The sequence below is a fragment of the Rhinopithecus bieti genome, unplaced genomic scaffold, assembly GCF_001698545.2.
Source record: "Rhinopithecus bieti isolate Rb0 unplaced genomic scaffold, ASM169854v2 scaffold_5626, whole genome shotgun sequence".
NCBI lineage: Eukaryota > Metazoa > Chordata > Mammalia > Primates > Cercopithecidae > Rhinopithecus > Rhinopithecus bieti.
In genome coordinates this window covers 9,205,532-9,233,405 of record NW_016805666.1, presented here as the reverse complement: position 1 = coordinate 9,233,405, position 27,874 = coordinate 9,205,532, and the positions used below count along the sequence as shown (strand labels likewise).

At 39.8% G+C, this 27,874-nt stretch overlaps 1 protein-coding gene across 1 annotated transcript; it reads left to right on the top strand.

Annotated features, from left to right (window-relative positions):
- On the top strand, positions 1 to 27,698 carry PPP1R2 (protein phosphatase 1 regulatory inhibitor subunit 2). The gene is made up of 6 exons (XM_017873484.1): positions 1 to 494; positions 13,716 to 13,823; positions 19,026 to 19,103; positions 20,159 to 20,253; positions 25,084 to 25,251; positions 27,003 to 27,698. Exons 1-6 carry the CDS (start codon positions 373 to 375, stop codon positions 27,047 to 27,049), a joined length of 618 nt encoding a protein of 205 aa, XP_017728973.1. The 5' UTR covers positions 1 to 372; the 3' UTR covers positions 27,050 to 27,698.
- The last annotated feature ends 176 nt before the right edge of the window (positions 27,699 to 27,874 follow it).

Here is a 27,874-nt window from a genome sequence, read left to right as displayed (position 1 = left end):
GTCGGCTCTGTTCTCGCCCCGCCCCCTCCCCGCCCCCTCCCTAGATATCGCGAGAGGGCGGGCCCGCTTGGCTTCGGCGTCGGCGTCGCGCCCGCCCTGGAGCCCTAGGCCGGCGTCTCTCAGCGAGCGGCGGGTCAAGTGCTGGCGGCTAAGGGAGCGCGAGGAGCCGCCAAGCCGTTCGGCGTTGGCTCTGGCGTCGGGGTCGTTGTGTCGTGACAACCGCTCCGGTAGCGGTTTCCGAGGCAGCAGGTGCGGCCGCTTTAGCCCTGAGCGGGCTCCGCGGCTGCCTGCGAGTCTCTGCTGTGCCGACCCTTCTCTTCGCGGACCCCACGCCAAGCAGCGACCCTGAGCCGACAGCCGGAGCGCCCGGCAATGGCGGCCTCGACGGCCTCGCACCGGCCCATCAAGGGGATCCTGAAGAACAAGACCTCTACGACTTCCTCCATGGTGGCGTCGGCCGAACAGCCCCGCGGGAGTGTCGACGAGGAGCTGAGGTGAGAGCTGGGAGGGACGGCCGGGAGCCCCTCCTTCCGCCGGGCCCGTTACCCACCCAGACCCCAGGCACGGGCGGGCGGCGTGGATGCGGTTCGGGTGCCTGCCCGGCTAGCCGCGGGTGGGAGCGATCTTTAAGAAGGCTGGGCGATGACATTTATCGTGTTTCCTTTTTATTTATTTTTTTTTAAGCACATGTGCATATATGTAATTTTTTAAACAGACATCATCTTTGAACTTTCTGTAATCGGGAACATCAAAGAATGAAATTGAAGCTTCAGATCTTCGACTGTTAAGCTTTTACTATTTCTTAACCTCATCTCTGAGGTATCTAAAATTCTTCGATAATTACAGTGTATTTTCTTTTCTTGGGAACCCTTGAAGATCTAGTCTCAAGCTAATAAAAGAGACCATTTCTCCCATTCGCATCGTGCCACACTGTATTTCTGCATCTGCAACCAGAGTTTTGGGTTCTTGCTGATTTTTGTTCCTGTTCAGAAATAGATCTAAGCTCAAAACAGTTCAAAGAGGAGCAACTTGAAATGACCCAGTGATATTTTAGTTGCTCTTGCATACGCTAAAGATACACATGTAAAAAGTTGTGGACCTGAGCATTGTATGTAATAATTATAATAATATAATTGGAAACGACCCGAAGTCCATTAGTAAGAACTGTTAGTAAGAACTGGTGAAATATTAATTACGGTACGTTTGTATAATGGAACAATATACCAGCCTTTAAAAAAAAAGAAAGGCGTTGATGCATAGAGAAAATGTTGCAGTACAGTATCTGTAGTGGGTTAGAAGTGCAAGGGGGCTTGGGCGTTACAAGATATTAAAAATATAAGGACTCTACTTTCTGAAAATAAGGCTTAAGAAAAGTTACCATTGAAATTGGTAGTCTTGAAGCTAAAATGAGGATGTTTGTGAAATCTCAGAATATAGGAAGCTAGGGCATTCCTGTATAAAGGATCTTCTTTAGGACCATAAAAGGAAGTACTGCTTGGTGGTGGTAAATTTTAGGGATTTGTGTTACCTTGAAGAAAATATTGAGTAGGCTCACAACTTAGAATCGTGGCCTTTTAGGGCTGGAAAGGACCTTAGTTTTGTCTAGCAACTCCCATGCTCATGGATGCTTGAATGCTAACATTCTCTCACACACAGTTTTCTAACCTCTATTTGGGCTAAGCCACGTTAAATGGAGTGCTGGGGGAGTGTGATGGATAGGTCATGGAATTAAGAAGACAGAATTTCACCAGAACATAAATGAAGCAGGAGGACCAAGTTAGTTACAAGATAAATAACGGCAGGGCGTGGTGGCCATGCCTGTAGTCTCAGCACTTGGAGACGCCAAGGTGGGAGGATTGCTTGATCCCAGGAGTTTGAGACCAGCCTGGGCAACATAGTGAGACCTCATCTCTTAAAAAAAAAAAAGAATAAAAGAAAAGAAAACGAATTAAAAGATAAGTAACATGACTACAGAAGGCCCAAATGTGGCTTCGGGGTTTTCAGCAGCAGTAATGTGGTCCTCACTGGCATTCATGTTATTTAGCTCTTCTCCAGTGTGAGCTTCTTTTGGTCCATTTACCAGGTGACTTACTCTTTATCTCTGTTTCTTTAGTTTCTGTTTATTCTCAAGTTGGATCTACTGTAATTTCCCATGGTCCCAATCTATGGATTGACCTCTCTCTTTCTGTAATTGGTTGGAATTGACATTCAGGTCTTTCTGCTTCAAAAGCCACTATACTAGACTGACTCAACTACATAGGGCTAGCTGCGTCTTCTGTAGTATCTGTGGCAGGGTAGATTCACTTAAAAGGGACTGACTTGTCTAGTTAGAGTTATACTCCTGTCTTTAAAGAAAACTATCAAACCCTAATTCATTGAAGTTCATGATGTTTGGTTCCAAGTGGTAAAAAGGATGGGTTTTTTAATGGTCATTGTTATGTGACTGTAAAGCAAATCAACTAATTCTACAGTATTGTCTTAGTCTGTTTTCTGTTGGTCATAACAATGCCTGAAATGATAATTTATAAGAAACTAAATTTATTTCTTATAGTTCTGGAGGCTTGGAAGTCCAAGGTCGAAAGGGTGCATCTGGTGAGAACCTTTTTGCTGGTGGAGACTCTGTAGAGTTCCAAGGTGGTGCAGGGCATCACATGGCAAGGGGGCTGAGCATACCAGCTCTGGTCTCTTTTGCTTTTCTTATAAAGCCACCAGAGCCACTCACTTGGTAACCCATTAATCCATGAATAGATTAATCCATTCATCAGAGCAGAGCCCTCAGCACCCAGTCACCTTTTAAAAGCTGCACCTCTCAACACTGCCACATGGGAGATCAAGTTTCAGTACGAGTTTCAGAGAGGACAAACGTTCAAACCATACCAAATATACATGATTATTTATGTCACAACTCAGGCAAACAGTATCATTAACTTTATGAGATCCTCTTTGAACAGAAACAATGAAAGTATACAGTTGGCCCCCTCCACGAATTCAGCCAACACCAGATAGCCCTTTACACTTGGGAGCCATTTTACACACCAAATTCACCAACAAAAATGCAAGAAAGTTAGCACTAAATAGCCCACGAAAAGGACACTTGTTTACAGCACAAGAGCCGAAACAAGAAAGCAGAGCATCGCCTTGTTTGACCCCATCTGGGAACATGTCGCCTTAGCTGTGAACATGTGCACTGGGCAACTCAAAATTTGCTCAGCTCTGTGGCAGTCTGTGAGCAACTGCTAAACGGACGTCAAATGCTGCTTTTGGGATTACAGATTTTAGCAAGTAAACTTGCAAAGAAAGAATCAGAGAATAATGGGAATGAATCCTACCTTTTATTGGTGTCTTTGTTGTGTAAAATGTGATGATAGTTTGACTCTACCCATCCCCCAGTTGTGAGGGGATGTTATTTTACCTCCTAAATATTGCAAGCCATCTTTTTTTTTTTTTTTTTTTTTTTTTTTTGAGATGGAGTCTCGGCCTGCTCGGCTGGGCTGGAGTGGCAGTGGCCAGATCTCAGCCTCAGCTTGCACTCTGTCTCCCGGGTTTCGAAGCCATTACTCCTGGCCTCAGCCTCCACAGTAGGCTGGCTCACAGGCGGCCGATCCGCCACCTCGCCGGCTAGTTTTTTTTTTTGTATTTATTTTAGTAGAGACGGGGTTTCACGCGTGTTAGCCAGGATGGTCTCGATCTCCTGACCTCGTGATCCGCGCCCGTCCTCGGCGCTCCCAAGCGCTGGGAGATTACAGGCTTGAGCCAGCCGCGCCCGGCCGCCAAGCAATTTTAAAAAATAAAATTCAAACATACTTCAGATATATGTTTATAATTCATATATGTTTGTACTACTATCATTAGATAAGGCTCAAAACTCAGTGTACACTTAAAGTGAGGTTTATATGAAGCCATATTCAAATAGTCTTTAGCATTTCTATTTTTTTATCCAGTTGTCAGGACCGATCAAACCGTCACTGAGCGGGGCGGTTATTTTTTTAGATGACTTAGTGCTGTTATTTTCTTATTGTTGATACTTTGCATTAGTGCTTATGTCTTTGTTTGTTTGTTTGTTTTTGAGAGAAGAGCTCACTCTGCCACCCAGGCTGGAGTGCAGTGGCACGATCATAGCTCACTGCAGCCTCCACCTCCTGGGCTCAAATGATTGTCCCACCTCAGCCCACCACACCCAGCTAATTTTTGTATTTTTTGTAGAGATAAGTTTTACTATATTGCTCAGGCTGGTCTCAAACTCCTGGGCTCAAGCCATCTGCCTGCCTCCCAGAGTGCTGGGATTACAGGTGAGAGCCAACATGCCCCACCAGTACTTAGGTCTTTAATGAGTGGTTTTTATAGGTACCATTTGTCAGATACCAGTTTTTGAGGGTTAAATTAAAACTGGATAGAATCCATAAATCCACATCAGTAGAGATAAATCTCAGTATATTGCAGCACAGCATTCAGCTAGTTTAAACACCACTGTCATCTTCTATGATTGTGGAATTCCCATTCTTTCAGGATACCTTGAATATAGGGCACAACTTATGAAGGTCTAATTTAGCAGCCTAGTGAGTACATCCGTGTATCTTACTGAAAACAAGACACTGTGGATTCTAAGATGTACCATCAGGAAAGAAAAAATGCTGCCAGTTACGATTATAAGATGCCATCCTTTTAAGGCATACTCTTTTTCAGAGATATGAAAATGTAAAAAATGTGTTTTGGGAATTATTGAAAATATGACAGTCAAGATTGCTAAAGCCTATCACTTGAGAAGGATTATGGTTTAGTGGTTAATCTGGTGCCAGATTGCCTGGGTTTGGATCTTGTCTGCTGCTTATTTGCAAACTTTATTAGTTGTGATTTTCAGTGAATTATTCATTATATCTGTGCCTTAGTTTAAATATTAAATGAATTAATAAATGTAAAGTGTTTAACCCAGTGCCTTACCCTCAAGTGTTAGTCTTATTGTAATAGAAATAAATATAGAAAATCATTTTTTTTTTTACATCTCAGTGAGTTTTTTACACAGGCTGCTTTGGAGGTCACTATTCTGTTCAATTCAAATTCTATAGTAGTCTTAGATAATGCAGGCAAATTCTGCTTGAAAAAATATGCCTTGTTTAATTTCCTTTGATATAATTTAAGAAATAAACATGCTTCAACTTTGTCGTTTTCTGCCTATAAAGGGATGGTGGAATATTAACAGTCAAAGGTTTACTGAGTAAAATAAAAAGTTTGTTTTCTAAAAGTTTCTTTTTGCTTACTTGTAATTGCTTTTATTGTTAAGTCTTACTTTAATTGTTCAGTAATGATACCAGGCTTTGAAGTCTTATATTGTTATAATTGTGTCAATCTATATAAGTGGAGTCTTCATTTAAAGAAAGAACCAGTTCTTGAAATATACAATTAAAGTTAAAACACCTTGAAGCAAAATCTTGCTTCCCATTCCAGACACAGTCACAACTATCAAATGAGCAAGTCACAAGCAACAAGAAGTTCCAGTAGGTCTTTGAGGTGGCACCATATGAGCTAACAAAGTAAAAGTGAGAAGTGGTGACTTTTTCAGCACCAGATTTAGGCTGTAGGAAAACCAGTCACCAAGAGGGAGGGGAAAACTGAAACCAGCAGGTGCTTTCACCATCGTGGCAGATCTGCCATGGAAATGGTGGTGCCCCTATTTTTGTCTGCAGGGATACTGACCCCAAAGGAGGTCATACAGTTCGTGATGATACTGGGATTAAGCTCAGGCTCACTCCTTGGGTTTTGTTATTCCACAACTAATGTTAATTCTACCATCACTTTAGAGATGCTGACTTTCATATCCAGTGTCCTCTGCTAACAGTTTCTTCTACTTCACTAACTTTCTAAGATTTCCTAGCATTTTATTTTATTTTTGCAAGATATTGTGGTCTTTTTTTGGATCTGAATAATTGTACTAATTTCTTTTTCTCTTAGTGTTCTTTTTTTTTTTTTTTTTTTTTTTTTTTTTGAGACGGACTCTCGCTGTGTCACCCAGGCTGGAGTGCAGTGGCCGGATCTCAGCTCACTGCAAGCTCCGCCTCCCAGGTTCACGCCATTCTCCTGCCTCAGCCTCCCGAGTAGCTGGGACTACAGGCGCCCGCCACCTCGCCCAGCTAGTTTTTTGCATTTTTTAGTAGAGACGGGGTTTCACTGTGTTAGCCAGGATGGTCTCGATCTCCTGACCTCGTGATCTGCCCGTCTCGGCCTCCCAAAGTGCTGGGATTACAGGCTTGAGCCACTGCGCCCGGCCTCTCTTAGTGTTCTGTTGAGAAAACAAGTTGAGTGAGGCTTTGGATATTTAGAACTTAAAATTTCATTTACAGTAGAAAGTAAACTAAGTGGCAAACAGACTGGGAAAAATTGAAGTTACATAAAATGTGGTTTATATAAATCTAAAGAGCTCCAATTTATGGGGAGATTTCTAATAGGCAAAGGACGTAAACATAATTCACATTAGAAAAGTAAAATAATATTAGTCAAAGAAACACAACAGTTTTTAAATACTATTTTATACCTGCTGAAACGGAAACACACACACACACACACAATACCTAATCCTAGCAATGGTTTGGTAATTTATTGGGGACATTACAAACAGTCCTCTTTTTTAAAAAAAATAACTATATGGCAACATGGAGTGAACTATAAAGTTCTTAATAAACTTTAATTCAGACTCTTACACTAGCACATTTTCTTTAAAACGTTATTGAATAGCATGTGTACAAATATGTTCATGTCTGCCTTATTTTAAGTAGGAAAACTTATTTAGGTTATCAATCTAAATGAAATACAGTCACTAAAAAGGTAAAAAGAAAACACACAACTTATACTATATATACTTACAACTTATATATCAGCATATGTATTTTATATATATACTGTATGTACTTTTTATATGTATAGTTATATTTTTTTATATGTTTTGATAGCATACATATTTATATGTATTATACAAAGGAAGGAATATGCAGAAATCAAAATTATGAATGACTTGGGATGCTGGGATTGTGATTATTAAATTTTATTTTAATTTCAAGAAAACATAATTTCTGCTTGTGTTCTGTAGTTCTTTTTCTATCATTATCTTGTAAAAAATATTTACAGGGTGTGGACTTCTCTCTTTCCCATTAGAGATACTTTTGAAACTCCAAAGGTCTTTCCTCATTCTTTTTTTATCCTAAGCAACGATGATCAGTTGTCTTGGTTTTTTGTTTGTTTGTTTGTTTGTTTAGACACCCAGGCTGGAGCGCAATGGTACAATCTCAGCTCACTGCAACCTCTGCCTCCTGGGTGCAAGCGATTCTCCAGCCTCAGCCTCCTGAGTAACTGGGATTACAGGCGTGTGCCACCAAGCATGGCTAACTTTTGTATTTTAGTAGAGACAAGGCTTCATCATGTTGGCCAGGCTGGTGTTGAACTCCTGACTTCAGGTGATCTGCCCACCTCCTAAATTGTCATTTTTAATTCAATATTGTTAACATCATTTAGGGAATAACTTGTTTTACTTTGAGATTAGGAGGCACCCCAAAACATTAATATGTGTTTATTTTTAAAATATTTTATTATAGTGTAATACACATACAGAAAAGCATATTAAGAATAAATTTAAAGTGTCAGAAATTGTTACTAAAGCACACACTGACTGGGTGCAGTGTCTCACACCTATAATCCCAGAACTTTTTTTTTTGAGACAGGGTCTCCCTATGTTGCCCAAGTTGATCTCAAACTCCTGGGCTCAAGTGATCCTCCCACCTTGGCCTCCCAAAGTGTTGGGATTTATAGGCATGAGTCACTATGCCCAGCCCCCCAAAAGTTAACTACTAGTAGCCTCCTGTTGACTGAAAGCCTTACAGATAACATAAACAGTTGATTAACTCCATGTTTTGTATGTTACATGTATTTGTTACTGCATTCTTATAATACAGTGCGCTAGAGAAAAGAAAATGTTAAAGTCGTAAGGAAAATCCATTGACTGTTCATTAAGTGAAGTGGATCATCATGAAGATCTTTATCCTGGTGTCTTTCACACTGAGTGGGCTGTGGAAGAGGGTTGGTCTTCCTGTCCCGGGTGGTAGAGGAGATAGAAGGAGAGGCGGGCCCACTTGGTATAATTTTATGAAAACCGTAATTTATGCCTAACTTTTGTGCTTTTTCATTTTTCTTAAGATGCTTCCATGTGGTGCTAATAATCTTCCTTCTACTGTTTAGTTTCAGTGTCCGTATCATAAAAGGGTCCATGTTGTAAAATAAGTCAGGCAATCTCAAATAGAACTCTTTGTCAGATTGTCTAATGTCAGTTTGTTTCCTGGCTTTGCTTCTTCCACATATTCTTCCTCTGGCACTGATTCAGAAGCACTCATCTCTATCAAGTCATCTTCTGTTAATTCCTCTGGTATCAAGTCATCTTCTGTTAATTCCTCTGATGTGATGTCTGTTAGCTCTTGCATTTCAAGATCCATATCTTGAAACCCTTCACCCCCACCAAGTAATCCACAATTTCATTATTTCCTTGATTGACACTGTCATAAATCCTGCGAAGTCATGCGTAACATCTGGATACAGTTTTCTCCAGCAGGAATTCATTGTTTCAGACTTGACAGCTTTCTTAGCTTTTTCTATAACAACAATGGCATAGGCAGTGGTGAAACCCTTCCAGACTTTCATGATGTTCTCCATGAGGGTTGACAGTCTTTTCCATAGAGCAGGGTTCCCCAAACCCCAGGCCACGTGGCAGGTGCCTGAGCTCCGCCTCCAGTCAGATCAGTGGCGGCGTTAGATTCTCATAGGAGTGCGAACCCTATTGTGAACTCTGCATGTGAGGGATCTAGGTTGCCCATTCCTTATGAGAATCTAATGCCTGATGATCTGAGGTGGACCAGTTTCATCTGGAAACCTTCCTCCTCGATTACACACTGTGTAAAAATTGTCTTCCACAAAACTGGTCCCTGGTGCCAAAAAGGCTGGGGACCACTGCATAGAGCACCATGTGTCCTGAATCTTTTTTTTTTTTTTTTTGAGACGGAGTCTCGCTCTGCCGCCCAGGCTGGAGTGCAGTGGCCGGATCTCAGCTCACTGCAAGCTCCGCCTCCTGGGTTTACGCCATTCTCCTGCCTCAGCTTCCCGAGTAGCTGGGACTACAGGCACCCGCCACCTCGCCCGGCTAGTTTTTTGTATTTTTTAGTAGAGATGGGGTTTCACCATATTAGCCAGGATGGTCTCGATCTCCTGACCTTGTGATCCGCCCGTCTCAGCCTCCCAGAGTGCTGGGATTACAGGCTTGAGCCACTGCGCCTGGCCTTATTAATGATTTTCTTAATGGCCTCTGGGAACTCGTCTGCAGCCTGTTGGTTGGCAGAAGCTGCTTCTCTGTTATCATTTTAAAGCCAAACCTGTTTCTAAAATTATCAGACCATCGTTTGCTTGCATTAAATTCTCCAACTTTAGATCCTTCACCTTCTTTTTGCTTTAAGTTATCGTATAGTGACATCATTTTTTCTGAAATCATTTTAGAGTCTGTAGTCTTGTAGCAATCCTGCACTCACATAAAAGATGCATTGGCAATACAAGATAAAAGGTATTTCACAAAATATGCAAGGTTTTCATGCTGGTGTAGCTACTACAGTGACAGCTTTGTGAATTTCCTTTTAATTTATTTTATTTTTACAATGGTCTCTATGATGGATGCTGCTTTAAATGATGGGCAACCATAGTTGCAGAGCTCAATCTAAGGTACTCATCAAGCAATTCAACTTTTTCTTGTAATGTCACAACTTTGCTTCTTGGGAGCGCTTCCAGACATTTTGTAATGGTCCCATGATGTTACTCAGGGTGTACAGTATTGCGCTAAACAGGACAAAAAATACTCAAAAACCAAGAGAGATCACTTTTTACTGCAATAGGCAATTTACTGGAGCAATAAACTACTCACATTGAAACAACTAGCGTCATAGACCTTTTTTTTTCTGAGACAGAGTCTTACTCCGTTGCCCAGGCTGAAGTGCAGTGGCATGATCTTGGCTCGCTGCAACCCCGGCTTCCACGTTCAAGCGATTCTCCTGCGTCAGCCTCCTGAGTAGCTGGGATTACAAGCGCAAGCCACCATGCCTAATTTTTTGTATTTTTGGTAGAGACGGGGGTTTCACCATGTTGGCTAGGCTGGTCTCGAACCCCTAACCTCAAGTGATCCACCTGCCTCAGCCTCCCAAAGGGCTGGGATTACAGGCCTGCCTGGCTGCATCATAGAGCATTTTAAGCAAACTTGCAACACTTGAGGAGACCGCAGTAGCAACAAGAGATGGCTATGAAATTGTGACACAGAATAGTATGTACTGTAGTTAAGTTTATGCAGTTAGGATCCAACTGCAGAGGCACCACGTATTGTATGTGCATGTTTTGATAAATTTTAACTTTACATTTTAACTAGGCTTGTTAACATGGTAGTAAATGATAAAGTAGACTATTCTCTACATATATATTATGCACTTATGACATAACTGACATAACTAACTTTTAAGTTTTTTTTTTTTTTTTTTTTTGAGGCGGAGTCTTGCTCTGTCGCCCAGGCTGGAGTGCAGTGGCCAGATCTCAGCTCACTGCAAGCTCCGCCTCCCGGGTTTACGCCATTCTCCTGCCTCAGCCTCCCAAGTAGCTGGGACTACAGACGCCCGCCACCTCGCCCGGCTAGTTTTTGTATTTTTTAGTAGAGACGGGGTTTCACCGTGTTCGCCAGGATGGTCTCGATCTCCTGACCTCGTGATCCGCCCGTCTCGGCCTCCCAAAGTGCTGGGATTACAGGCTTGAGCCACCGCGCCCGGCCAAGTTTTTTTTTTTAATATTTCTGGGCTATGTGGTTTATCTGAGTTTCTTCAAATTGTTGCAAACCTCCAAAAAATTTTCCAGTAGATTTGTTGAAAAACATCTGCATATAAGTGAACCCACGCAGTTCCAACTCATGACATTCAAGGGTCAGCTATAAATAGAGTCCAAGAGAAGATGTGTTTTTGCTTCTCTATAGGTAAAGGATAACTGAAACCTGAACCTTCAATGTCTGTCTCCCAATTAAGTTTGTTTTTTGCTTTCTGCCACAAGCTCAACTATTACTGTGATAGGCAGAAGCCTAGGCATTTAAAGAAATCAATATTGTTAAAGCAAGCCCTGTTTACCCAGTCTAGTTCAGTCCCAGAAGAGTGTGATGAGTTGCCTTAAAAATTACACAGGCCCACTCCTGGCAAGTGACTTTTTTCAAATACTAAAGACATATTAATTTGATTAGGGCCAGGTGTGGTGGCTCATACCTGTAATCCCAGCACTTTGGGAGGCTGAGCCCAGGGAATTGCTTGAGGCCAGGAGTTTGAGAGGAGCTTGACAACAGAGCAAGACCCACCTGTAAATTAAAAAAAAAAAAAAAAAAAGAAAAGAAAAGTTAGCTGGGCATGGTGGTGCATACCAATGGTCCCACCTAGTCAGGAGGCTAGGCAGGAGGATCACTTGAGCCTAGGAGTTCGAGACTGCAGTGAACTATGATCATGCTACTTTACTCCAGCCTGGGGTGACAGAGTAAGACCCAGTCTCTTAAAAAAAGAGAGAAATGCTGACACATGCTACAATATGAATGAACCTTGAAGACATTATGCTTAGTGAAATAAGCCAATCACGAAAGGACAAATACTTTATGATTTCGCTTCTGCAGGGTACCTAGAGTGGTCACATTTCTAGAGATGAGAAGTAGAATGGTGGTTGCCAGGTCTAGGGGCTGGGGAGAGTGGAGAGTTAGTACTTAATGAGTACAGTTTCAGTTGGGGAAGACGAAAAAGTTCTGGAGATGAATGGTGGTGATACTTGCACAATGATGTGAATGTTCTTAATGCCATAGAGTTGTACACTTCATAATGGCTAGTGCTTACTTCAGTAGCACATATGCTAAAATTGGAATGATACAGGAAAGATTAACCAAAACACAAAAAGGTTAAAATGGTAGATTTTATGTTACGTATGTTTTACCACAATTTTTAAAAATGAAGGAAAAAAGTGCTTAGAAATGGGGACACTGTGGGTATATTAGGGTAGAAAGCAAAAGAATATGAAGTCACCTGCCTGTATAATTTTTTTTTCATTTTTTTTTTTGAGACAGAGTCTGGCTCTGTCGCCCAGGCAGGGCAGTGGCGTGATCTTAGCTCAGTGCAAGCTCCACCTCCCGAGTTCACGCCATTCTCCAGACTAAGCTTCCCAAGTAGCTGGGACTACAGACACCCGCCACCACGCCCAGCTAATTTTCTATTTTTAGTAGAGACGGGGTTTCACCATGTTAGGATGGTCTCGATCTCCTGACCTTGTAATCCTCCCGCCTTGGCCTCCCAATGTGCTGGGATTACAGGCATGAGCCACTGTAATTTTTAAGGTAACTCATCAAACCATTCTGAGAGTATGGAGAAGGGAATATATTATTAAAATGTTAAGTATGTTATTCCTAAAGACTATTTCAGGATCTGGAAAATTGAAAATACCTACAGTAAAACCTTAACAATTTAGACCAAATGCAGAAAGGATTATTTAAATCAGTGTAACATTTACACTGATTTTTTTTAAAGCAGGTTTTTCCAAGTGCATACTAAGTAACAAACTGTGTATGTAACAAAATAATGTTGGCTTGTAGAAAGGTCTTTGAGGTCTTTTTTAATGAGTATGTAAGAATTTAAAATTAAAGCATTTGATTATTGAGCACCTTAATAGTTATGCAAATACTTCATTGAATGAAATTTAACAGATGTTTCTAAAGTACTTATAGGCCAGGCGCCGTGGCTCACGTCTGGAATCCCAGCAGTTTGGGAGGCCCAGAGGCAGATCGCGTAAGGTCAGGAGTTCAAGACCAGCCTGGCCAACATGGTGAAACCCTGTCTCTACTAAAAATACAAAAATTAGCCAGGCGTGGTGGTACGCGCCTGTAATCCCAGGTACTAGGGAGGCTGAGACAGGGGAATCGCATAAACTGGGGATGTGGAGGTTGCAGTGAGCCGAGATCATGCCACTGCACTCCATCCTGGGCAACAGAGTGAGACTCCATCTCAAAACAAAACAAAAGTAATAAAGTACTTATAGAGAACTTCTGTTGCTCTTCAAATAAATCTGAATACACCATTCCTGAGCAAACCTTTATTTTTCTAGATTAGAAATAAACAGAGCTGTAATTTATTTGCAGTCTAATGGTTTAGTGGTATCTGAGTTTGATGAGGTTTTCTCTATAGTTTTATGCTTTGAGTCTTTATGTTCTGACTATTAACAGATATTTCAGAAAGAAATTATGCCAATGAAATACTCCTCTTGTGTTTTTTACCAAACAGTTACCGGTATATAGATCAAAAATGCCTACTGTCATCAGCGAATGTATAGATTTTGACTTGCATTATTTTATAGGCCAAATGAAGACTAAGCATGTCATAGTATAGTAATGTTTTGAATGCCTGATATAGATACTAAATACTGTGTTTTTAATATGTGGGTACTAAGTGTTCTATATTTACTGACATTTTATTGTAGTTACTTAATGGTTTTTACCCTGAGTCAGCTTCTATTCTAAGAAAGTATATGTGAAAATAGAGGTTGGCCATCAAATAGAAGTTGAAATGTGAAATTTGGACATTTGTGAATTTTGACGTTCAGGTTTATCTTTTCTGCATTGGGAAAACGTTTTTTCTTTTTAATTTCAGCAAAAAATCCCAGAAGTGGGATGAAATGAACATCTTGGCGACGTATCATCCAGCAGACAAAGACTATGGTTTAATGAAAATAGATGAACCAAGCACTCCTTACCATAGGTAATGTCACATCGACATCATTCCTCTTGTGACTTACTTCCATTTTACATTTAATATGAACTTCTGGATAACAGCGTATTTGAATTTGTTTTATTGTAGATTTGTTACTGGAGCACTGGTGAATTCAGTAACCTAACTGCAATTTGTTTAGTAATTCTATAAGTGATGTGTAACTTGAAAATTATGGAACCCATTCTTTACATTATGATGGTAGTAAATGTTTATTTGTTGCACCTCAGTGGTTGCTAGCTACTAATAGTGCACATATTAGTTTTAACTTTGATGAAAGGAAGATGAGATAGGGGCTTGTTTGCTTCCCAAGTAGAAATCTGGGGTTTACTCAGTCTCTTTGCAGAGAAGCATAACTGCATGGATGGTAACTCGTTTTTAACCCACTGAAAGATAGGTGGTCATTATTACTGTTTATGTCTTTATTTTTTAACTTAATGTAATACTGTTGTTGAGATATTACATGTAATTTTTGGCAATTTCAAGTCTCAGAATTTTCTAAATGAATTGTGAAATTACATTATGCAGCAGTAACGAGTATGAAGACAAAAATAATGCAATAAGCATTATGAGAAGATGAAGATTCTAAATAAGTATAGATACCTAATTAAGGTAATACCTTGGGCCGGGTGCTGTGGCTCATGCCTGTAATCCCAGCACTTTGGGAGGCTGAAGCGGGCAGATCACCTGTGGTCAGGTATTCGAGACCAGCCTGGCCAACATGTGAAACCCCATCTCTACTAAAAAAAAATACAAAAATTAGCTGGGCTTGGTGGCAGGCGCCTGTAATCCCAGCTACTCGGGAGGCTAAGGCAGGAGAATTGCTTGAACCTGGGAGGCGGAGGTTGCAGTGAGCCAAGATCGCGCCATTGCACTCTAGCCTGGGCAACAAGAGCAAAACACTGTCTCAAAAAAAAAAAAAGATAATACCTTGGCTGGGCATGGTGACTCATGCCTATACTCCCAGCACTTTGAGATTACAGAGGCAGAGGTGGGAATATTGCTTCAGGCCAGGAGATCAAGATCAGCCTAAGCAACATAGTAAGACTCTTTCTGTCTACAAAAAAAAAGAAAAAAGAAAAAAAAAAGTTATGCCCTACCTACCTTGTATTGAAAAAAATAAAAGATTTCCAAGATTAAAATATTTTGTCATTGAATTAAGACAGCATAAATCCAGAAGTTACCATTAAAATAGAGTTAACTGCAGTTTCCATTTGTTCTGTAATGAAAGAAGAAAGAGTTAAGAACTACTGTATTTTAAGTCAGTGGGTGAAGACTTTGGAAGATAATTTGAAATAACCTGTTACTAACAAAACAGTAAAATAAACATGAAGATATTAAAGATTGTGATGAGCGTAAAAAGAAATAATGAAATAGGTACAGATGCTGAAACTCAATACTAATGAAATCTGAGTGAAAAAATACACATTTTTTATGGTATATATGTATATACCATGGAATATATATAAAAAGGAACAAAATAATGGCATTCACCACAACCTGGATGGAGTTGGAGACCATTACTCTAAGTGAAGTAACCCAGGAATGGAAAACCAGACCTCGTATGTTCTCACTTACAAGCGGGAGCTAAGCTATGAGGACACAAAGGCATCAGAATGATACAGTGGACTTTGGTGATAGGGGTGGGAGGGGTGAAGCAGGACGAGGGATAAAAGACCACACATTGGGTACAGTGTACATTGCTCGGGTGATGGGTGCACCACAATCTCAGAAGTCACCACTGAGGAACTTACCCGTGTAACCAAACACCACTTATTTCCCAAAAACCTATTGAAATAAAAATAGAGGGGAAGAAAACAATTAAATTACAATTAGTTAAAAAAAAATACGCATGTTAAAAGAGGTTTATATTCTTATTTTCTCCTAAATTGCAGGTATATACTTTAAAAATCTTCCAAAAAAAATAAAAAAAGATACAAGATCTCACTATGTTACCCAGTGCAGTGACTATTAACGGGCACAATCATAGCACACTACAGCCTGGAACTCCCGACTCAAGTGATCCTCCCTCCTCCACCTCCCGAGTAGCTGACTGTGGGCACACACCACCGTGCCTGACTTCTAAAATGTGTGTTAAAACCTTTATTGTGCTGGGCGCGGTGGCTCAAGCCTGTAATCCCAGCACTTTGAGAGGCCGAGACGGGCGGATCACAAGGTCAGGAGATCGAGACCATCCTGGCTAACATGGTGAAACCCTGTCTCTACGAAAAAATACAAAAAAAAACTAGCCAGGCGAGGTGGCAGGCGCCTGTAGTCCCAGCTACTCGGGAGGCTGAGGCAGGAGAATGGCGTGAACCCGGGAGGCGGAGCTTGCAGTGAGCTGAGATCCGGCCACTGCCCTCCAGCCTGGGCGACAGAGCGAGACTCCGTCTCAAAAAAAAAAACCTTTATTGTACCAGAATCCAAAATCAGAGTGTTCTTTCTTTTTATTAAATGTAGTGGCCGTCCCTCACTTGTGTTAGTTGGGGATAAGTATCCTAAGAGAATTAAGATCAGACCTGATTTTAAAAAATAGTTGATGCCAGCTGCAGTGGCTCAACATAATCTCAGCACTTTGGGAGCCTGAAGCAGGAGGATCACTTAGCCTCCCAAAGAACTCCTTTTTTTTTTTTTTTTTTTTGAGACGGAGTCTCACTCTGTCACCCAGGCTGGACAGCAGTGGCACAATCTCGGCTCACTGCAATCTCTGTGTGTCAGGTTCAAGAGATTCTCGTGCCTCAGCCTCCCAAGTAGCTGGGATTACAGGCACCCACTACAACGCCCAGCTAATTTTTATATTTTTAGTATTGACAGGGTTTCACCATGTTACTCAAGCTGGTCTCGAACTCCTGACCTCAAGTGATCCACGTGCCTCAGCCTCCCAAAGTGCTGGGATTACAGGCATGAGCCACCACGCCCTTCCCCAAAGAACTCTTGCCCAGGAGTTCAAGACCAACCTGGGCAACAGAGTGAGACTCTTACCTCCACAGAAAAATTTTAAAAATTTGGCTAGGCGCAGCAGCTCATGCCTGTAATCCCAGCACTTTGGGAGGCCAAGGCAGGTGGATCACCTGAGGTCAGGAGTTCAAGACCAGCCTGGCCAACATGGTGAAACCTTGTTTCTACTGAAAATACGTAACAATTTCCAGGTGCGGTGGTGGGCGCCTGTAATCCCAACTACTTGGGAGGCTGAGGCAGGACAATCACTTGAACCTGGGAGGCAGAGGTTGCAGTGAGCTGAGATCACGCCATTGCACTCCAGCCTGGGCAACCAGAGCGAAACTCTGTCTCAAAATAAGTAAAATTATCCAGAGGTAGTGGTGTGTACCTGTAGTCCCAGCTACCTAGGAGGCTGAGGCAGGAGGATTGTTTGAGCCCAGGAGGTTGAAGCTGCAGTTAGCCATGATCACATCATTGCACTCCAACCTGGATGACAGAGGGAGACCTTGTCTCTAAAGAAAAAGAAAAAAAGATTTTCAAAATAGCTATGGCCATTATTTTTCGACTTTTTATAAATATAATTTGAATGGTAGATATTTGCCATTCAAATAACCAGAGAAGTTATTTGGTCCCTAAGTAATTGAGGCTGTGTGTGTGCAGAAATACCTGTGTCCTGCTTTTGTCAGTTCATTGCTCAGTTTTATCATTTCTTTCCATGACTTTTTTTTTCTTTTTCAGAGTTTTATTTGACCAGCCATGGTAGCTCACCCTTGTAATCCCAGCACTTTAGGAGGCTGAGGTGGGAGGATTGCTTGAGCTCAGGAATTGGAGATGAGCCTGGGCAACATAGAGAGACCCTGTCTCTACAAAAAATAAAAAGAATTAAGCCAGGAATGGTAGCACATGCCTGTAGTCCCAGCTACACAAGAGGTTTAGGTGGGAGTATCACTTGAGCCCGGGAAGTCGAGGTTGTAGTGAGCCATGATGGTGCCACTGCACCCCTGGGTGACAGAGTGAGACCCTGTCTCAAAAAAAAAAATAGTTTTATTTAACTGAAGATAATTTTTATAGAAACATCATGTCTTATTACCTAAGAATCTCACAGTTAGTATACAAGAAGTTATTGCTTCTATATACATGTATATATATAAACATAATTCAGTAAATTTTACAACTAGAATTTTCTGTAGAACAATTCTATGAATTAATAAAATGTTTATTTTACCCTATTCTGCCTAATTAAACTCAATAATATAGAACAGTTTATTTCAGCTTCCCTTAGAAAAAAAGAGCATCATCTAAACTGTAGGACTTGTCACCTTAATTAACCAGGAAATGTATAAACTGGCAGTATTTTATAAATAGCAGAGTTCTGCTTTATATACTTTCCAGTGGCTTAAGAGTTAAGGATGCCCATTTTTGCACGGAAGTGTGGAGCAGATTTTTCATTAGAGGGTAGAGTGAGAAAGTTAAATCACTTGTAAACTTCCAGAACTAGGTCTTTGGGGTATAATTTTGTTATTTCACTCAGTCTTGTATCTGCATCGATCTTTTGTCTCTATCTTAAGATTGATGTAGAAATGCATGTTCTAAAACCAGACAGTGATTTACTTTGCATTACTTGTTCCTTCCCACTGGATGGAATAATTGGAACTTTGTAGTATTTTTTTTTTTTTCCAGATCATTTATGTTTTCAGTACAGTTGTTCCTCATTATCCATGGGGGTTTCAGGACCTCCCTCAGATACCAAAATCCTCAGTCAAGTCTCTGGTATACAATGGCATTGTAGATGTGTATAATTATGCACATCCTCCTTTATATTTTAAATCATCTCTGTGTTACTTATATTACCTAATACAATGTAAATACTATGCAAATAGTTGTTACACACTGTACCATTCAGGGAACAATGATAGGAAAAAAGTCTACATTTAGTACAGATGAAATTCTTCTTTTCTCCGGCTATTTTCAGTCCACAGTTGGTTGAATTTATGGATGTGGATCCTATGGATATTGCAGGCAGACTGTATTTATGTTTTTTTTTCAATCATTTGGAGTCTTTTCTTGATTGGGTGCTATACTTTTAAGTATTTGTATTGAATAGGAACTATATAAAGTTAAACCTCAAAGATAACAACAGAGCTATAAATACATTGATATGTTAAGTAGGTTGATAGAATTGTTTTTCTACCTTGTTTCTGTGGCTGAAAATTTATGTTTCAGGTATTAATTACAATATGCTTGTCATACTAGTATGATGGGTGATGATGAAGATGCGTGTAGTGACACTGAGACCACTGAAGCCATGGCGCCAGACATCTTAGCCAAGAAGTAAGTACTAATGACTGGAGCACAGTTTTACTCAGGCTGTTTTTAATTGTGCAGAGTTAAAAGCATTCTACATTGCTTTCCCTGTATAAGCGGAAAGAAAAGGCTGGTTATCAACATTTTTTATGCCAACTTATTTTTCCTTTTTTTCCCCTTTTTTCACCTTCTGAGTCACCAACTTTTATCGTCTTGTCTCTTGATTAAAATCAAGGTATGTAGGTGGCAGGAAGACCAGCATACCTGAACTTGGGATACTGAAATGTGTCACTTCCCTGTGGATGTTTTTATTTGTTTTTTTTTGAGACAGAGTCTCGCCCTGTCACTCAGGGTGGAGTGCAGTGGTGTGATCTCAACTCGCTGCAACCTCCACCTCCCAAGTTCAAGCAGTTCTCATGCCTCAGCCTCCCCAGTAGTACCTGGGGTTACAGGGACATGCCACCACTCCTGGCTAATTTTTGTATTTTTAGTAGAGACGGGGTTTTGCCATATTGGCCAGGCTGGTCTCGAACCCTTGATCTTAAGAGATCCACCGGCCTAGCCTCCCAAAGTTCTAGGATTACAGGGGTGAACCACCATGCCTGGCCCCTGCCTCCTGTTTTTAACGGTAGCAGTGAGAAAGGCAAACGTAAGTTAATTCATGAAAGCACTCTTCCTTTACTACTTATTGATTTCTAACACCCATTCCACTGTTCTTGTTGCTTACTCGTTTCTATGCCCATTTCTACTCTTTTTATTCCTTTTTTCTTTTTTTTTTTTTTGAGACAGGGCCTTATTCAGTCACTCAGGCTGGAGTACAGAGGCGCAATCACAACTCATTGCAACCTCAAACTCCTGGGTTTAGCCAGTCCTCCCACCTCGGCCTTCCGAGTAGCTAGGACCACAGGCGTGTACCATCATGCCCAGCCCATTTCTGCTCTCTTGCTTTTTATTTTCCTCATCAGGTTATAGCTAGCACATAATGATCTTCAGATGTTTTTGTAAGAATGAACAGTTGAATAAGGCTCTTAAATAATATCAAAACATCACTGTTAATTTCTTTTTACATGATGGTTGCATAGGTTAGCTGCTGCTGAAGGCTTGGAGCCAAAGTATCGGATTCAGGAACAAGAAAGCAGTGGAGAGGAGGATAGTGACCTCTCACCTGAAGAACGAGGTAGTTTATTTCCTTTACTGTTTGCAGCATGATGCTAGTACTTTTTGCTAAGATAAATCCATTATTTGGAAGATGAGCAAATGGTTTTCATTTTGGGGACACAGTGGAGGAAAAGGAAAGCAACATCTTTAAAATTTAGATACTACTTGTGTATTTTGTTGTGTAACAGTGTTTTACCCCTGATTTCAAGAATATGGGGAAGTATTACCATCTTTAAAGTAATTATAAGTATTATTTTCTTTGTACTTTTTAGTGCAGAGTAGATACTCAGTGAATACTTTTTAAATTAATGCTTTTCAAGTCATTGCGTGTTTGGATGGTCTTCAAGTGGATAGCTGAAAGAGCTAATTTCCCAATTGCTTATGTTTTTTCTGTTGTTAGACAGTGGTGCAGCTTCACAAATGAACCAACATGATGCAGAGTGAAGGTCTTTATTAGGTCCCATCAATCAAAAGGAGCAGTAGCGTCATAGGAAAGGAGACGGAGACAGCCCCCCCCTTCACAGGGATGGAAGAGGGTCTTGTAGGCCATTCAGCACATCCACATTTAAGGCATTGCTGCCTGCTCATGCTTTCTGTTTCCACAAGTAAAAGTGGTTACCTGTGGAGGCTGGGAGAAAAGGAATATGTCTTATCGTGTTGCATTTTACACTTTTTGATTCATGTGAATGTGTAATCTTCTCAAGAATTAAAAAATTGTATATAGTTTATTTGCAACTATTTTTAAAGGAAAATCCAAGCCTGTGGGTAGAGGGAAAAGATATAAGAAAAGCACATACTCACAAAAAAGAGGAAGAAGGAAAATACGGTAGAAACCTTCCTGAAGTGTTGCAGCGTAGTGACTACCTATCCTGTGAAGAAACTGAGAAACTTTAGAACGAAGTCTCTGGATCTTTGTCGTGTAGCTGCTAAGGTATCATTTGCTAGTCTTTCCTGTCATCTTCAGAATATAGCCTGTTCAACAGAGCTATGGTGGTCTGAGCCTAATACTTGTACGAGAGAAATTTTACATGTAGCATATTCTCAAGTTGTATTATATCTCTTCAACTTTCAGTGACTTCCAATTTATTTTCCCAAAATATACCCCAAAAGATCCTTGAAAAGTATTTCAAATAGAAATAGTTTCTGGAGTTTGTTTCCTCGTTACTCTTTAAAAACATAATCTATTGAGAATAAGGAATTTTTTGTTAATGTATACTGTCAGTTTTAATTGAGGGATCTTTTTCTCAAGTTGTAATTCCACGAGTCAACCGGCAGGGGGAGCCATTTGACTCATTATAATTTCATTAATTCATGTTCTACTGGTGGGGTTGTTATTGAATTATATGGATGTTACATGGCTGAAAAATTGTTGTCTATTGACAGTAGACAGCTTAGGGAGAAAATTGTAACTCACAGCATAGCAATTAAGATTATTGTCTATGGAGACAAACCTAAGTTTGTGCTCCAGGTATGCTACTTGGCTAATTTGCATAATTTCTCTGAGCCTCAGTTTTCTCATTTCTAAATTGGGAGCTGTAAAAATATTTTGGTGACTACTAAATGAGTTAAAACAGTTAAAGCACTTAGCACTGATCTTAGCATATTGTGAGGACTCACTAAATGTTAACTTTTAACAACTTCAGATATTCCCCATAAAAGTAAAAGTAGGTATAAAAAGAATAATTCACTTGTTGTGTTCATATAGTCTACCTTAACCTTTTTAAATGTTAGTTATGACTTAATAAAGAATCATGATGGCCAGGCGCGGTGGCTCACGCCTGTAATCCCAGCACTTTGGGAGGCTGAGGCAGGAGGATCTCTTGAGGCCAGGAGTTTGAGACCAGCCTGGCCAACATGGCAAAACCTCACCTCTACTAAAACTACAAAAATTAGCCGGGCGTGGTGTTGTGTGCCTCTAATCCCAGCTACTCGGGAGGCTGGGGCACAAGAATCGCTTGAACCTGGGAGGTAGAGGTTGGTCCCACCTAGTGAACCGGTATCATGCCACTGCACTCCAGCCTGGGTGACAGAGTGAGACTTTATCTTAAATAAATAAATAATCATGATGCACAGTTTGAAAAACACTGGCTCATACTGAGAAAATAATAGAACAAATGCACAATATATTATATATATATGTCTTACAAACATTGAAAATTGCTGATGTACCTTCACAAAATAAAAACAAACCAAAAGAAACATTGAAAACATAAAGGAAGGAAATCAGAAATCTGTAACCAAGAATAGGGAATTAAATTATAACTCAATAACTTGTAACGATTTAAAAACTATATAAATCATTATGTACATGGCAGAATGTTTACTGTATGTTCATACACTTTATTGTCTAAACTGGGTAATTATTACAGTTCTTTTTTTTTTTTTTTTTTTTTTTTTTTTGTTTTTTTGAGACAGAGTCCTGCTCTGTTGCCCAGGCTGGAGAGTAGTGGTGCGATCTCTGCTCATTACAACCTCTGTCTCCCGGGTTCAAGTGATCCTCCTGCCTCAGCCTCCTGAGTAGCTGGGATTACAGATGTGCGCCACCACGCCCAGCAAATTTTTTGTATTTTTAGTAGAGACAGGGTTTCACCGTGTTAGCCAGGATGGTCTCGAACTCCTGACCTCGTGATCTGCCTGCCTTGGCCTCCCAAAGTGCTGGGATTGCAGGCATGAGCCACTGCGCTTGGCCTTTAGTATAAGTTTTAAAAATACAAGTATAGAGGCCGGGCGCCGTGGCTCAAGCCTGTAATCCCAGCACTTTGGGAGGCTGAGACCCGCGGATCATGAGGTCAGGAGATCAAGACCATCCTGGCTAACATGGTGAAACCCCGTCTCTACTAAAAAATACAAAAACCTAGCCAGGCGAGGTGGCGGGTGCCTGTAGTCCCAGCTACTCGGGAGGCTGAGGCAGGAGAGTGGCGTAAACCTGGGAGGCGGAGCTTGCAGTGAGCTGAGATCCGGCCACTGCCCTCCAGCCTGGGCGACAGAGCGAGACTCCGTCTCAAAAAAAAAGAAAAATACAAGTATAGATATTGATAAAAGCTTAGGGAATTAAGAAAGTACTGGCCAGGTGTGGTGGCTCACACCTGTAATCCCAGTGCTTTGGGAGGCCAAGGCAGGTGGATCACTTGAGGTCAGGAGTTCAAGACCAGCCTGACCTACATGGTGAAACCCCGTCTCTGGTAAAAAACAAGGAGAAAGTACTTTGGAGGCCAGGTGTGGTGGCATGCACCTGTAGTTCCAGCTGCTTGGGAGACTGAGGTGGGAGGACTGCTCGAGCCCAGAAGTTGGAAGCCAACCTGGGCAACAGTGAGATCTCATCTCTGAAAATTAAAATTTTTAAAAAAGAAGAAAGTACTTTAAATACCCTTATTGAGGGATGTCTCTGCTTTTAAAAAATAAATTAATTTTGAGCTAGGGTCTCGCTTGTCAACCCAGGCTGGAGTGCAATGGCATAGTTGCGACTAACTGCAGTCTCAGCCTTCTGAGCTCAGCCAGTCCTTCCATCTCAACCTTCCCAGTAGCTGGGACCACAGTCGTGTACCACCACGCCCAGCTAATTTTTAAAAATTTTTTTGTAGAGATAGGGTCTTGCCTTGTTGCCCAGGCTGGTCCTGAACTCCTGGGATTACAGGCATGAGCCCCAGCATCCAGACTTTGTGCTTTTTTGACATTGAAATATTTTAATGAAATTTTTAATAAAACAATGGTGAAGCTGGGCATGGTGGCTCATGCCTGTAATCCCAGCACTTTGGGAGGCCAAGGCAGGTGGATCACCTGAGGTCAGGAGTTCAAGACCAGCCTGGCCAACATGGTGTAACTCCATCTCTACTAAAACACAAAAATTAGCCGGGAGTAGTGGCACATGCCTGTGATCCCAGCTACTCGGGAGGCTGAGGCAGGAGAATCACTTAAACCCAGGAGGCTAAGGTTGCAGTGAGCCAAGGTCGCGCCATTACACTCCAGCCTGGGCAACAAGAGTGAAACTCCATCGCGAAAAAAAGAAAACATAAAACAACGGTGAATGATTTTAAATAGCCGGCAATTTTATATTGGCCCCCCCTTTTCTGTTTGTTGATTTTTTTTTAAATTTTCTGATCTAAGGAAGTTAAAAACCTTAAAATTATGTATTCATAACTAGTTCCTCTTTGAAGAGCAACTGTTAATAAAATGTGATCAGTTGTGTTGAATTGCTGCGAGCTTTATGTTTCTATGGTGAAGACTAGAATGAAAGAATAATTTGGAGTCACTTCATCATTACTTTATAATAGGTTTTCTTAAAATTACTCTGAAAATGAGGTTATGTTTTTAGCCAGCAATGTCTTAAATCATGGCACTTTCTTAACAGGTAAGAATTGTTTTAAAGGATTTTTTCTTAATTATAAAAATAGAAGATAATAAAATATTAAAACTACTTCATTGTTCCTTGACTCAGAATTAACCACTGTTAATTGCTGAGTCTTATTTTTCTCTGTGTGTGTGTATGTGACAGGCATTGTACATAATAAATAAATAGTATATGGTGTTGTAACTCGTTTTTTTTCCACCATTTAACTCTTTCTGGATGATTTTCCCATAGCTTTAATCTTTCTTCACAAATACAATTTCTAATGGCTGGATATATTCCTATTCTTCCATCGAGATGAATGCCAGATAGTAAATATTTTAAATTTTGCAGGCCCAGTGGTCTCTATTACGAACTACTCAACTCTGCCATTGAACACAAAAGCAAACTTAAGCATGACAAAAACAAATGAGCATGACTGTTTCAATAAAATTTTATTTATAAAACAGGCATGGGCCAGTCCTTGAGATCAGACTTCCTAAGTTTACATTTTTCATCTTATAGAAAAAAAGCGACAATTTGAAATGAAAAGGAAGCTTCACTACAATGAAGGACTCAATATCAAACTAGCTAGACAATTAATTTCAAAAGACCTACATGATGATGATGAAGATGAAGAAATGTTAGAGACTGCAGATGGAGAAAGCATGAATACGGAAGAATCAAATCAAGGTTAGATGTTTGAAAAATGTCAGAGACTTTTGTGTTGCTCTGTGTCTAAGATCATAAACTTTATTTTGTTTTAAACTTGTGAAAAAACAAAATTTTGCTGAGATTCACTTTATTATACCAAATACTTCTAAAATTTTAACCCCCGTGGCCAATTTCAGAATAATAAAGTTTTTATACCCAGAGTTGATTTGATTTTAGACCGTATGTTTTATTATATGGCTTTCTTATGGTTTACTTGCCTTTAGGCCAGGATATTTGTCTTCATATTAAGCTATATTTTGTTTTGAATGTTTTAGGTCATGTTGTATTTGTCATAACGATCTAATGTTTAAAATTTTTTTAATGAAGCATGTTTTAGTATGGAATATTTGTTTTACATCCCTTTAGGTACAAAATATGTCATATCTTTCTAATGCGGATTCTTTTGACTATTGGATTCACAAGTTATTTAACTGTTTTTGGTTTTGTTTTTATTTTTTTAAGTCTTAGACACCCAGCCCCTGCAGCCTAGCAACTCCTAATCTGTCATAGGAAATAGGTTTTATTTATTTTTTATGAACTGTCATTCTGGTATTTAATGAAGGTGAATCTTCTGCACCACTAATGAAAATTTTTGTGCCCACTACCTACTCCTTGTACTTACAAACTTCATACTTTTCAGTGGAGGTGTAACATTTTATTTGTGGTGCCCAGAGTGGTTAAGTCTTAGGAAATTAAATTATTATTATATTACCATTTTGGTAAGCATTATATGAAATATGAATAATTCTATGATACAGCCTGATGAGTCACTGTCTCATAGTGTCAGGGTCACAATACTTTTTGTTATTCCATAATATGCTTCAGCATTTTAGTCCATTTCATATAGCCTTTCATTTCCATTATATACTCCATAGTCTGTTTAACTTATATTAATTTGAGCAAACTTCATCTTAAGTAGTAGCTGTTGTATGTTTCTATTATCCATTTTCATTTTTATTTTATTTTTTGTTACAGAGGTAGGGTTTTTTGTTTAACGCCATTTCTTTGGAAAAATAACTGGCATTTTGTCTGTCTCTGCTTATAAGATACTACATTTCACACATTTAGTACATAATTATATTTTTTTGTTTAAGTTTAATGGAGGAATAAAATTTTGTATTAGCTCAGTGCCTGATTTTTCTTCACTGGAGATGAAGTACACCTTGCAAAGGAGTATATCCTGCTTAGCATTACAAAACCCACAAGAATAGGACAAGACTTAGGGAAATAAGTACCTTATTTATCCCCTACCTTTTTTGGGCCCTTAACATTTTACCAGCTTTTAAGATCTCTGAGTTCTATAGAACCCATTAGTTTTTGGGCAATGTCAGTTTCCTCCCTTCTCCCCTTCTTCCCCATTCACACAATTCATTGGAGAAAATGACATGTTTGGACTCTTAGATGATATTTTATAGCTTTGAGGTAATAAATATATATCTTTTTATAGCTCTGGACATTTGAGTTGTCGTAAACTCTTACCTTTCCAACTGTGATTTACAGAAATGTTCAATCTGAAACCTGTTATCAGAAAGTAGACAGTTCTGTTCTTTAGACTATTTAGGGGAGTATATAGATTCTTCCATTTCAGTCTAAATCAGCCTACATGAAATACACCTTATTTGTTTTTAAAATTTTTATATTTGCTTATCACACATGCTAGTAGAAGGGAACTTTAGCCGGGGTTGACAAAATATAACAAATTATGTTGACTTTTTCTTTTATCTTTGCAGGATCTACTCCAAGTGACCAACAGCAAAACAAATTACGAAGTTCATAGAAGAGATTTGTTCAACACTGCAATTGTTTGTTAGATATAAACCCTGTGACTGTAATACATTGCTTCTTGCTCTCCACAATTCATGACTTAAGTACCAAAATGCATACCAGTTATTATATATTGCCAAGAATTAAATGATAAACTTAGAGACTGATTAGACTGAAAATGCCTAATTGATACATATATTCTTGTGCCTAGTACTTTACCACAAATACAGTGTAATATCATCAGTCCAAAACTGCATTACTTTTGTAAAAACACTGGTTAATTTGTATAAGATATATAGCTTTTTATGCTTTAGAAGTTAAACAGTATCTTTGGGGGGGAACTAATTTATTTTCATCACTCTTAACTGTGGTGGTAGCTCTTATAAAGTTTGTTGATCTGTTGTTTTTTTTAAATCAAAAGCCAGTTGAACAACAGGATATATAGACTGATAAATATTCAGGTTGAATAGTATTTTAACACTCGTCTTCAACTTGATTTGTCTGTTTAATTGAAAAGAATTATAAGAGTTACTGTCACATTTTCTGGCCTACTACCTTTTAAATTCCTGTTGAGTTTCTTTGTATTTACAAGGAAAGGACTGAACTTTTTCTCATCAAAACTAGCTTTTTTCCCCACAAATAAATTATCAGGTTAAACTTCACCAATGTCTGCTCTGTTTTTTGGGGTTTTTTTTTTTTTTTTTTTTTTTAAACGTTTTTGGTACACTGGGCAGACTTCAGAACAGTTTTTTAAAAAATAAATATTCTAATGTAGCTATCTCACCATTCCCTTTAAATACTGGTCTTAACCTCCTGCTTTTATTTCCTACTCCTTTCT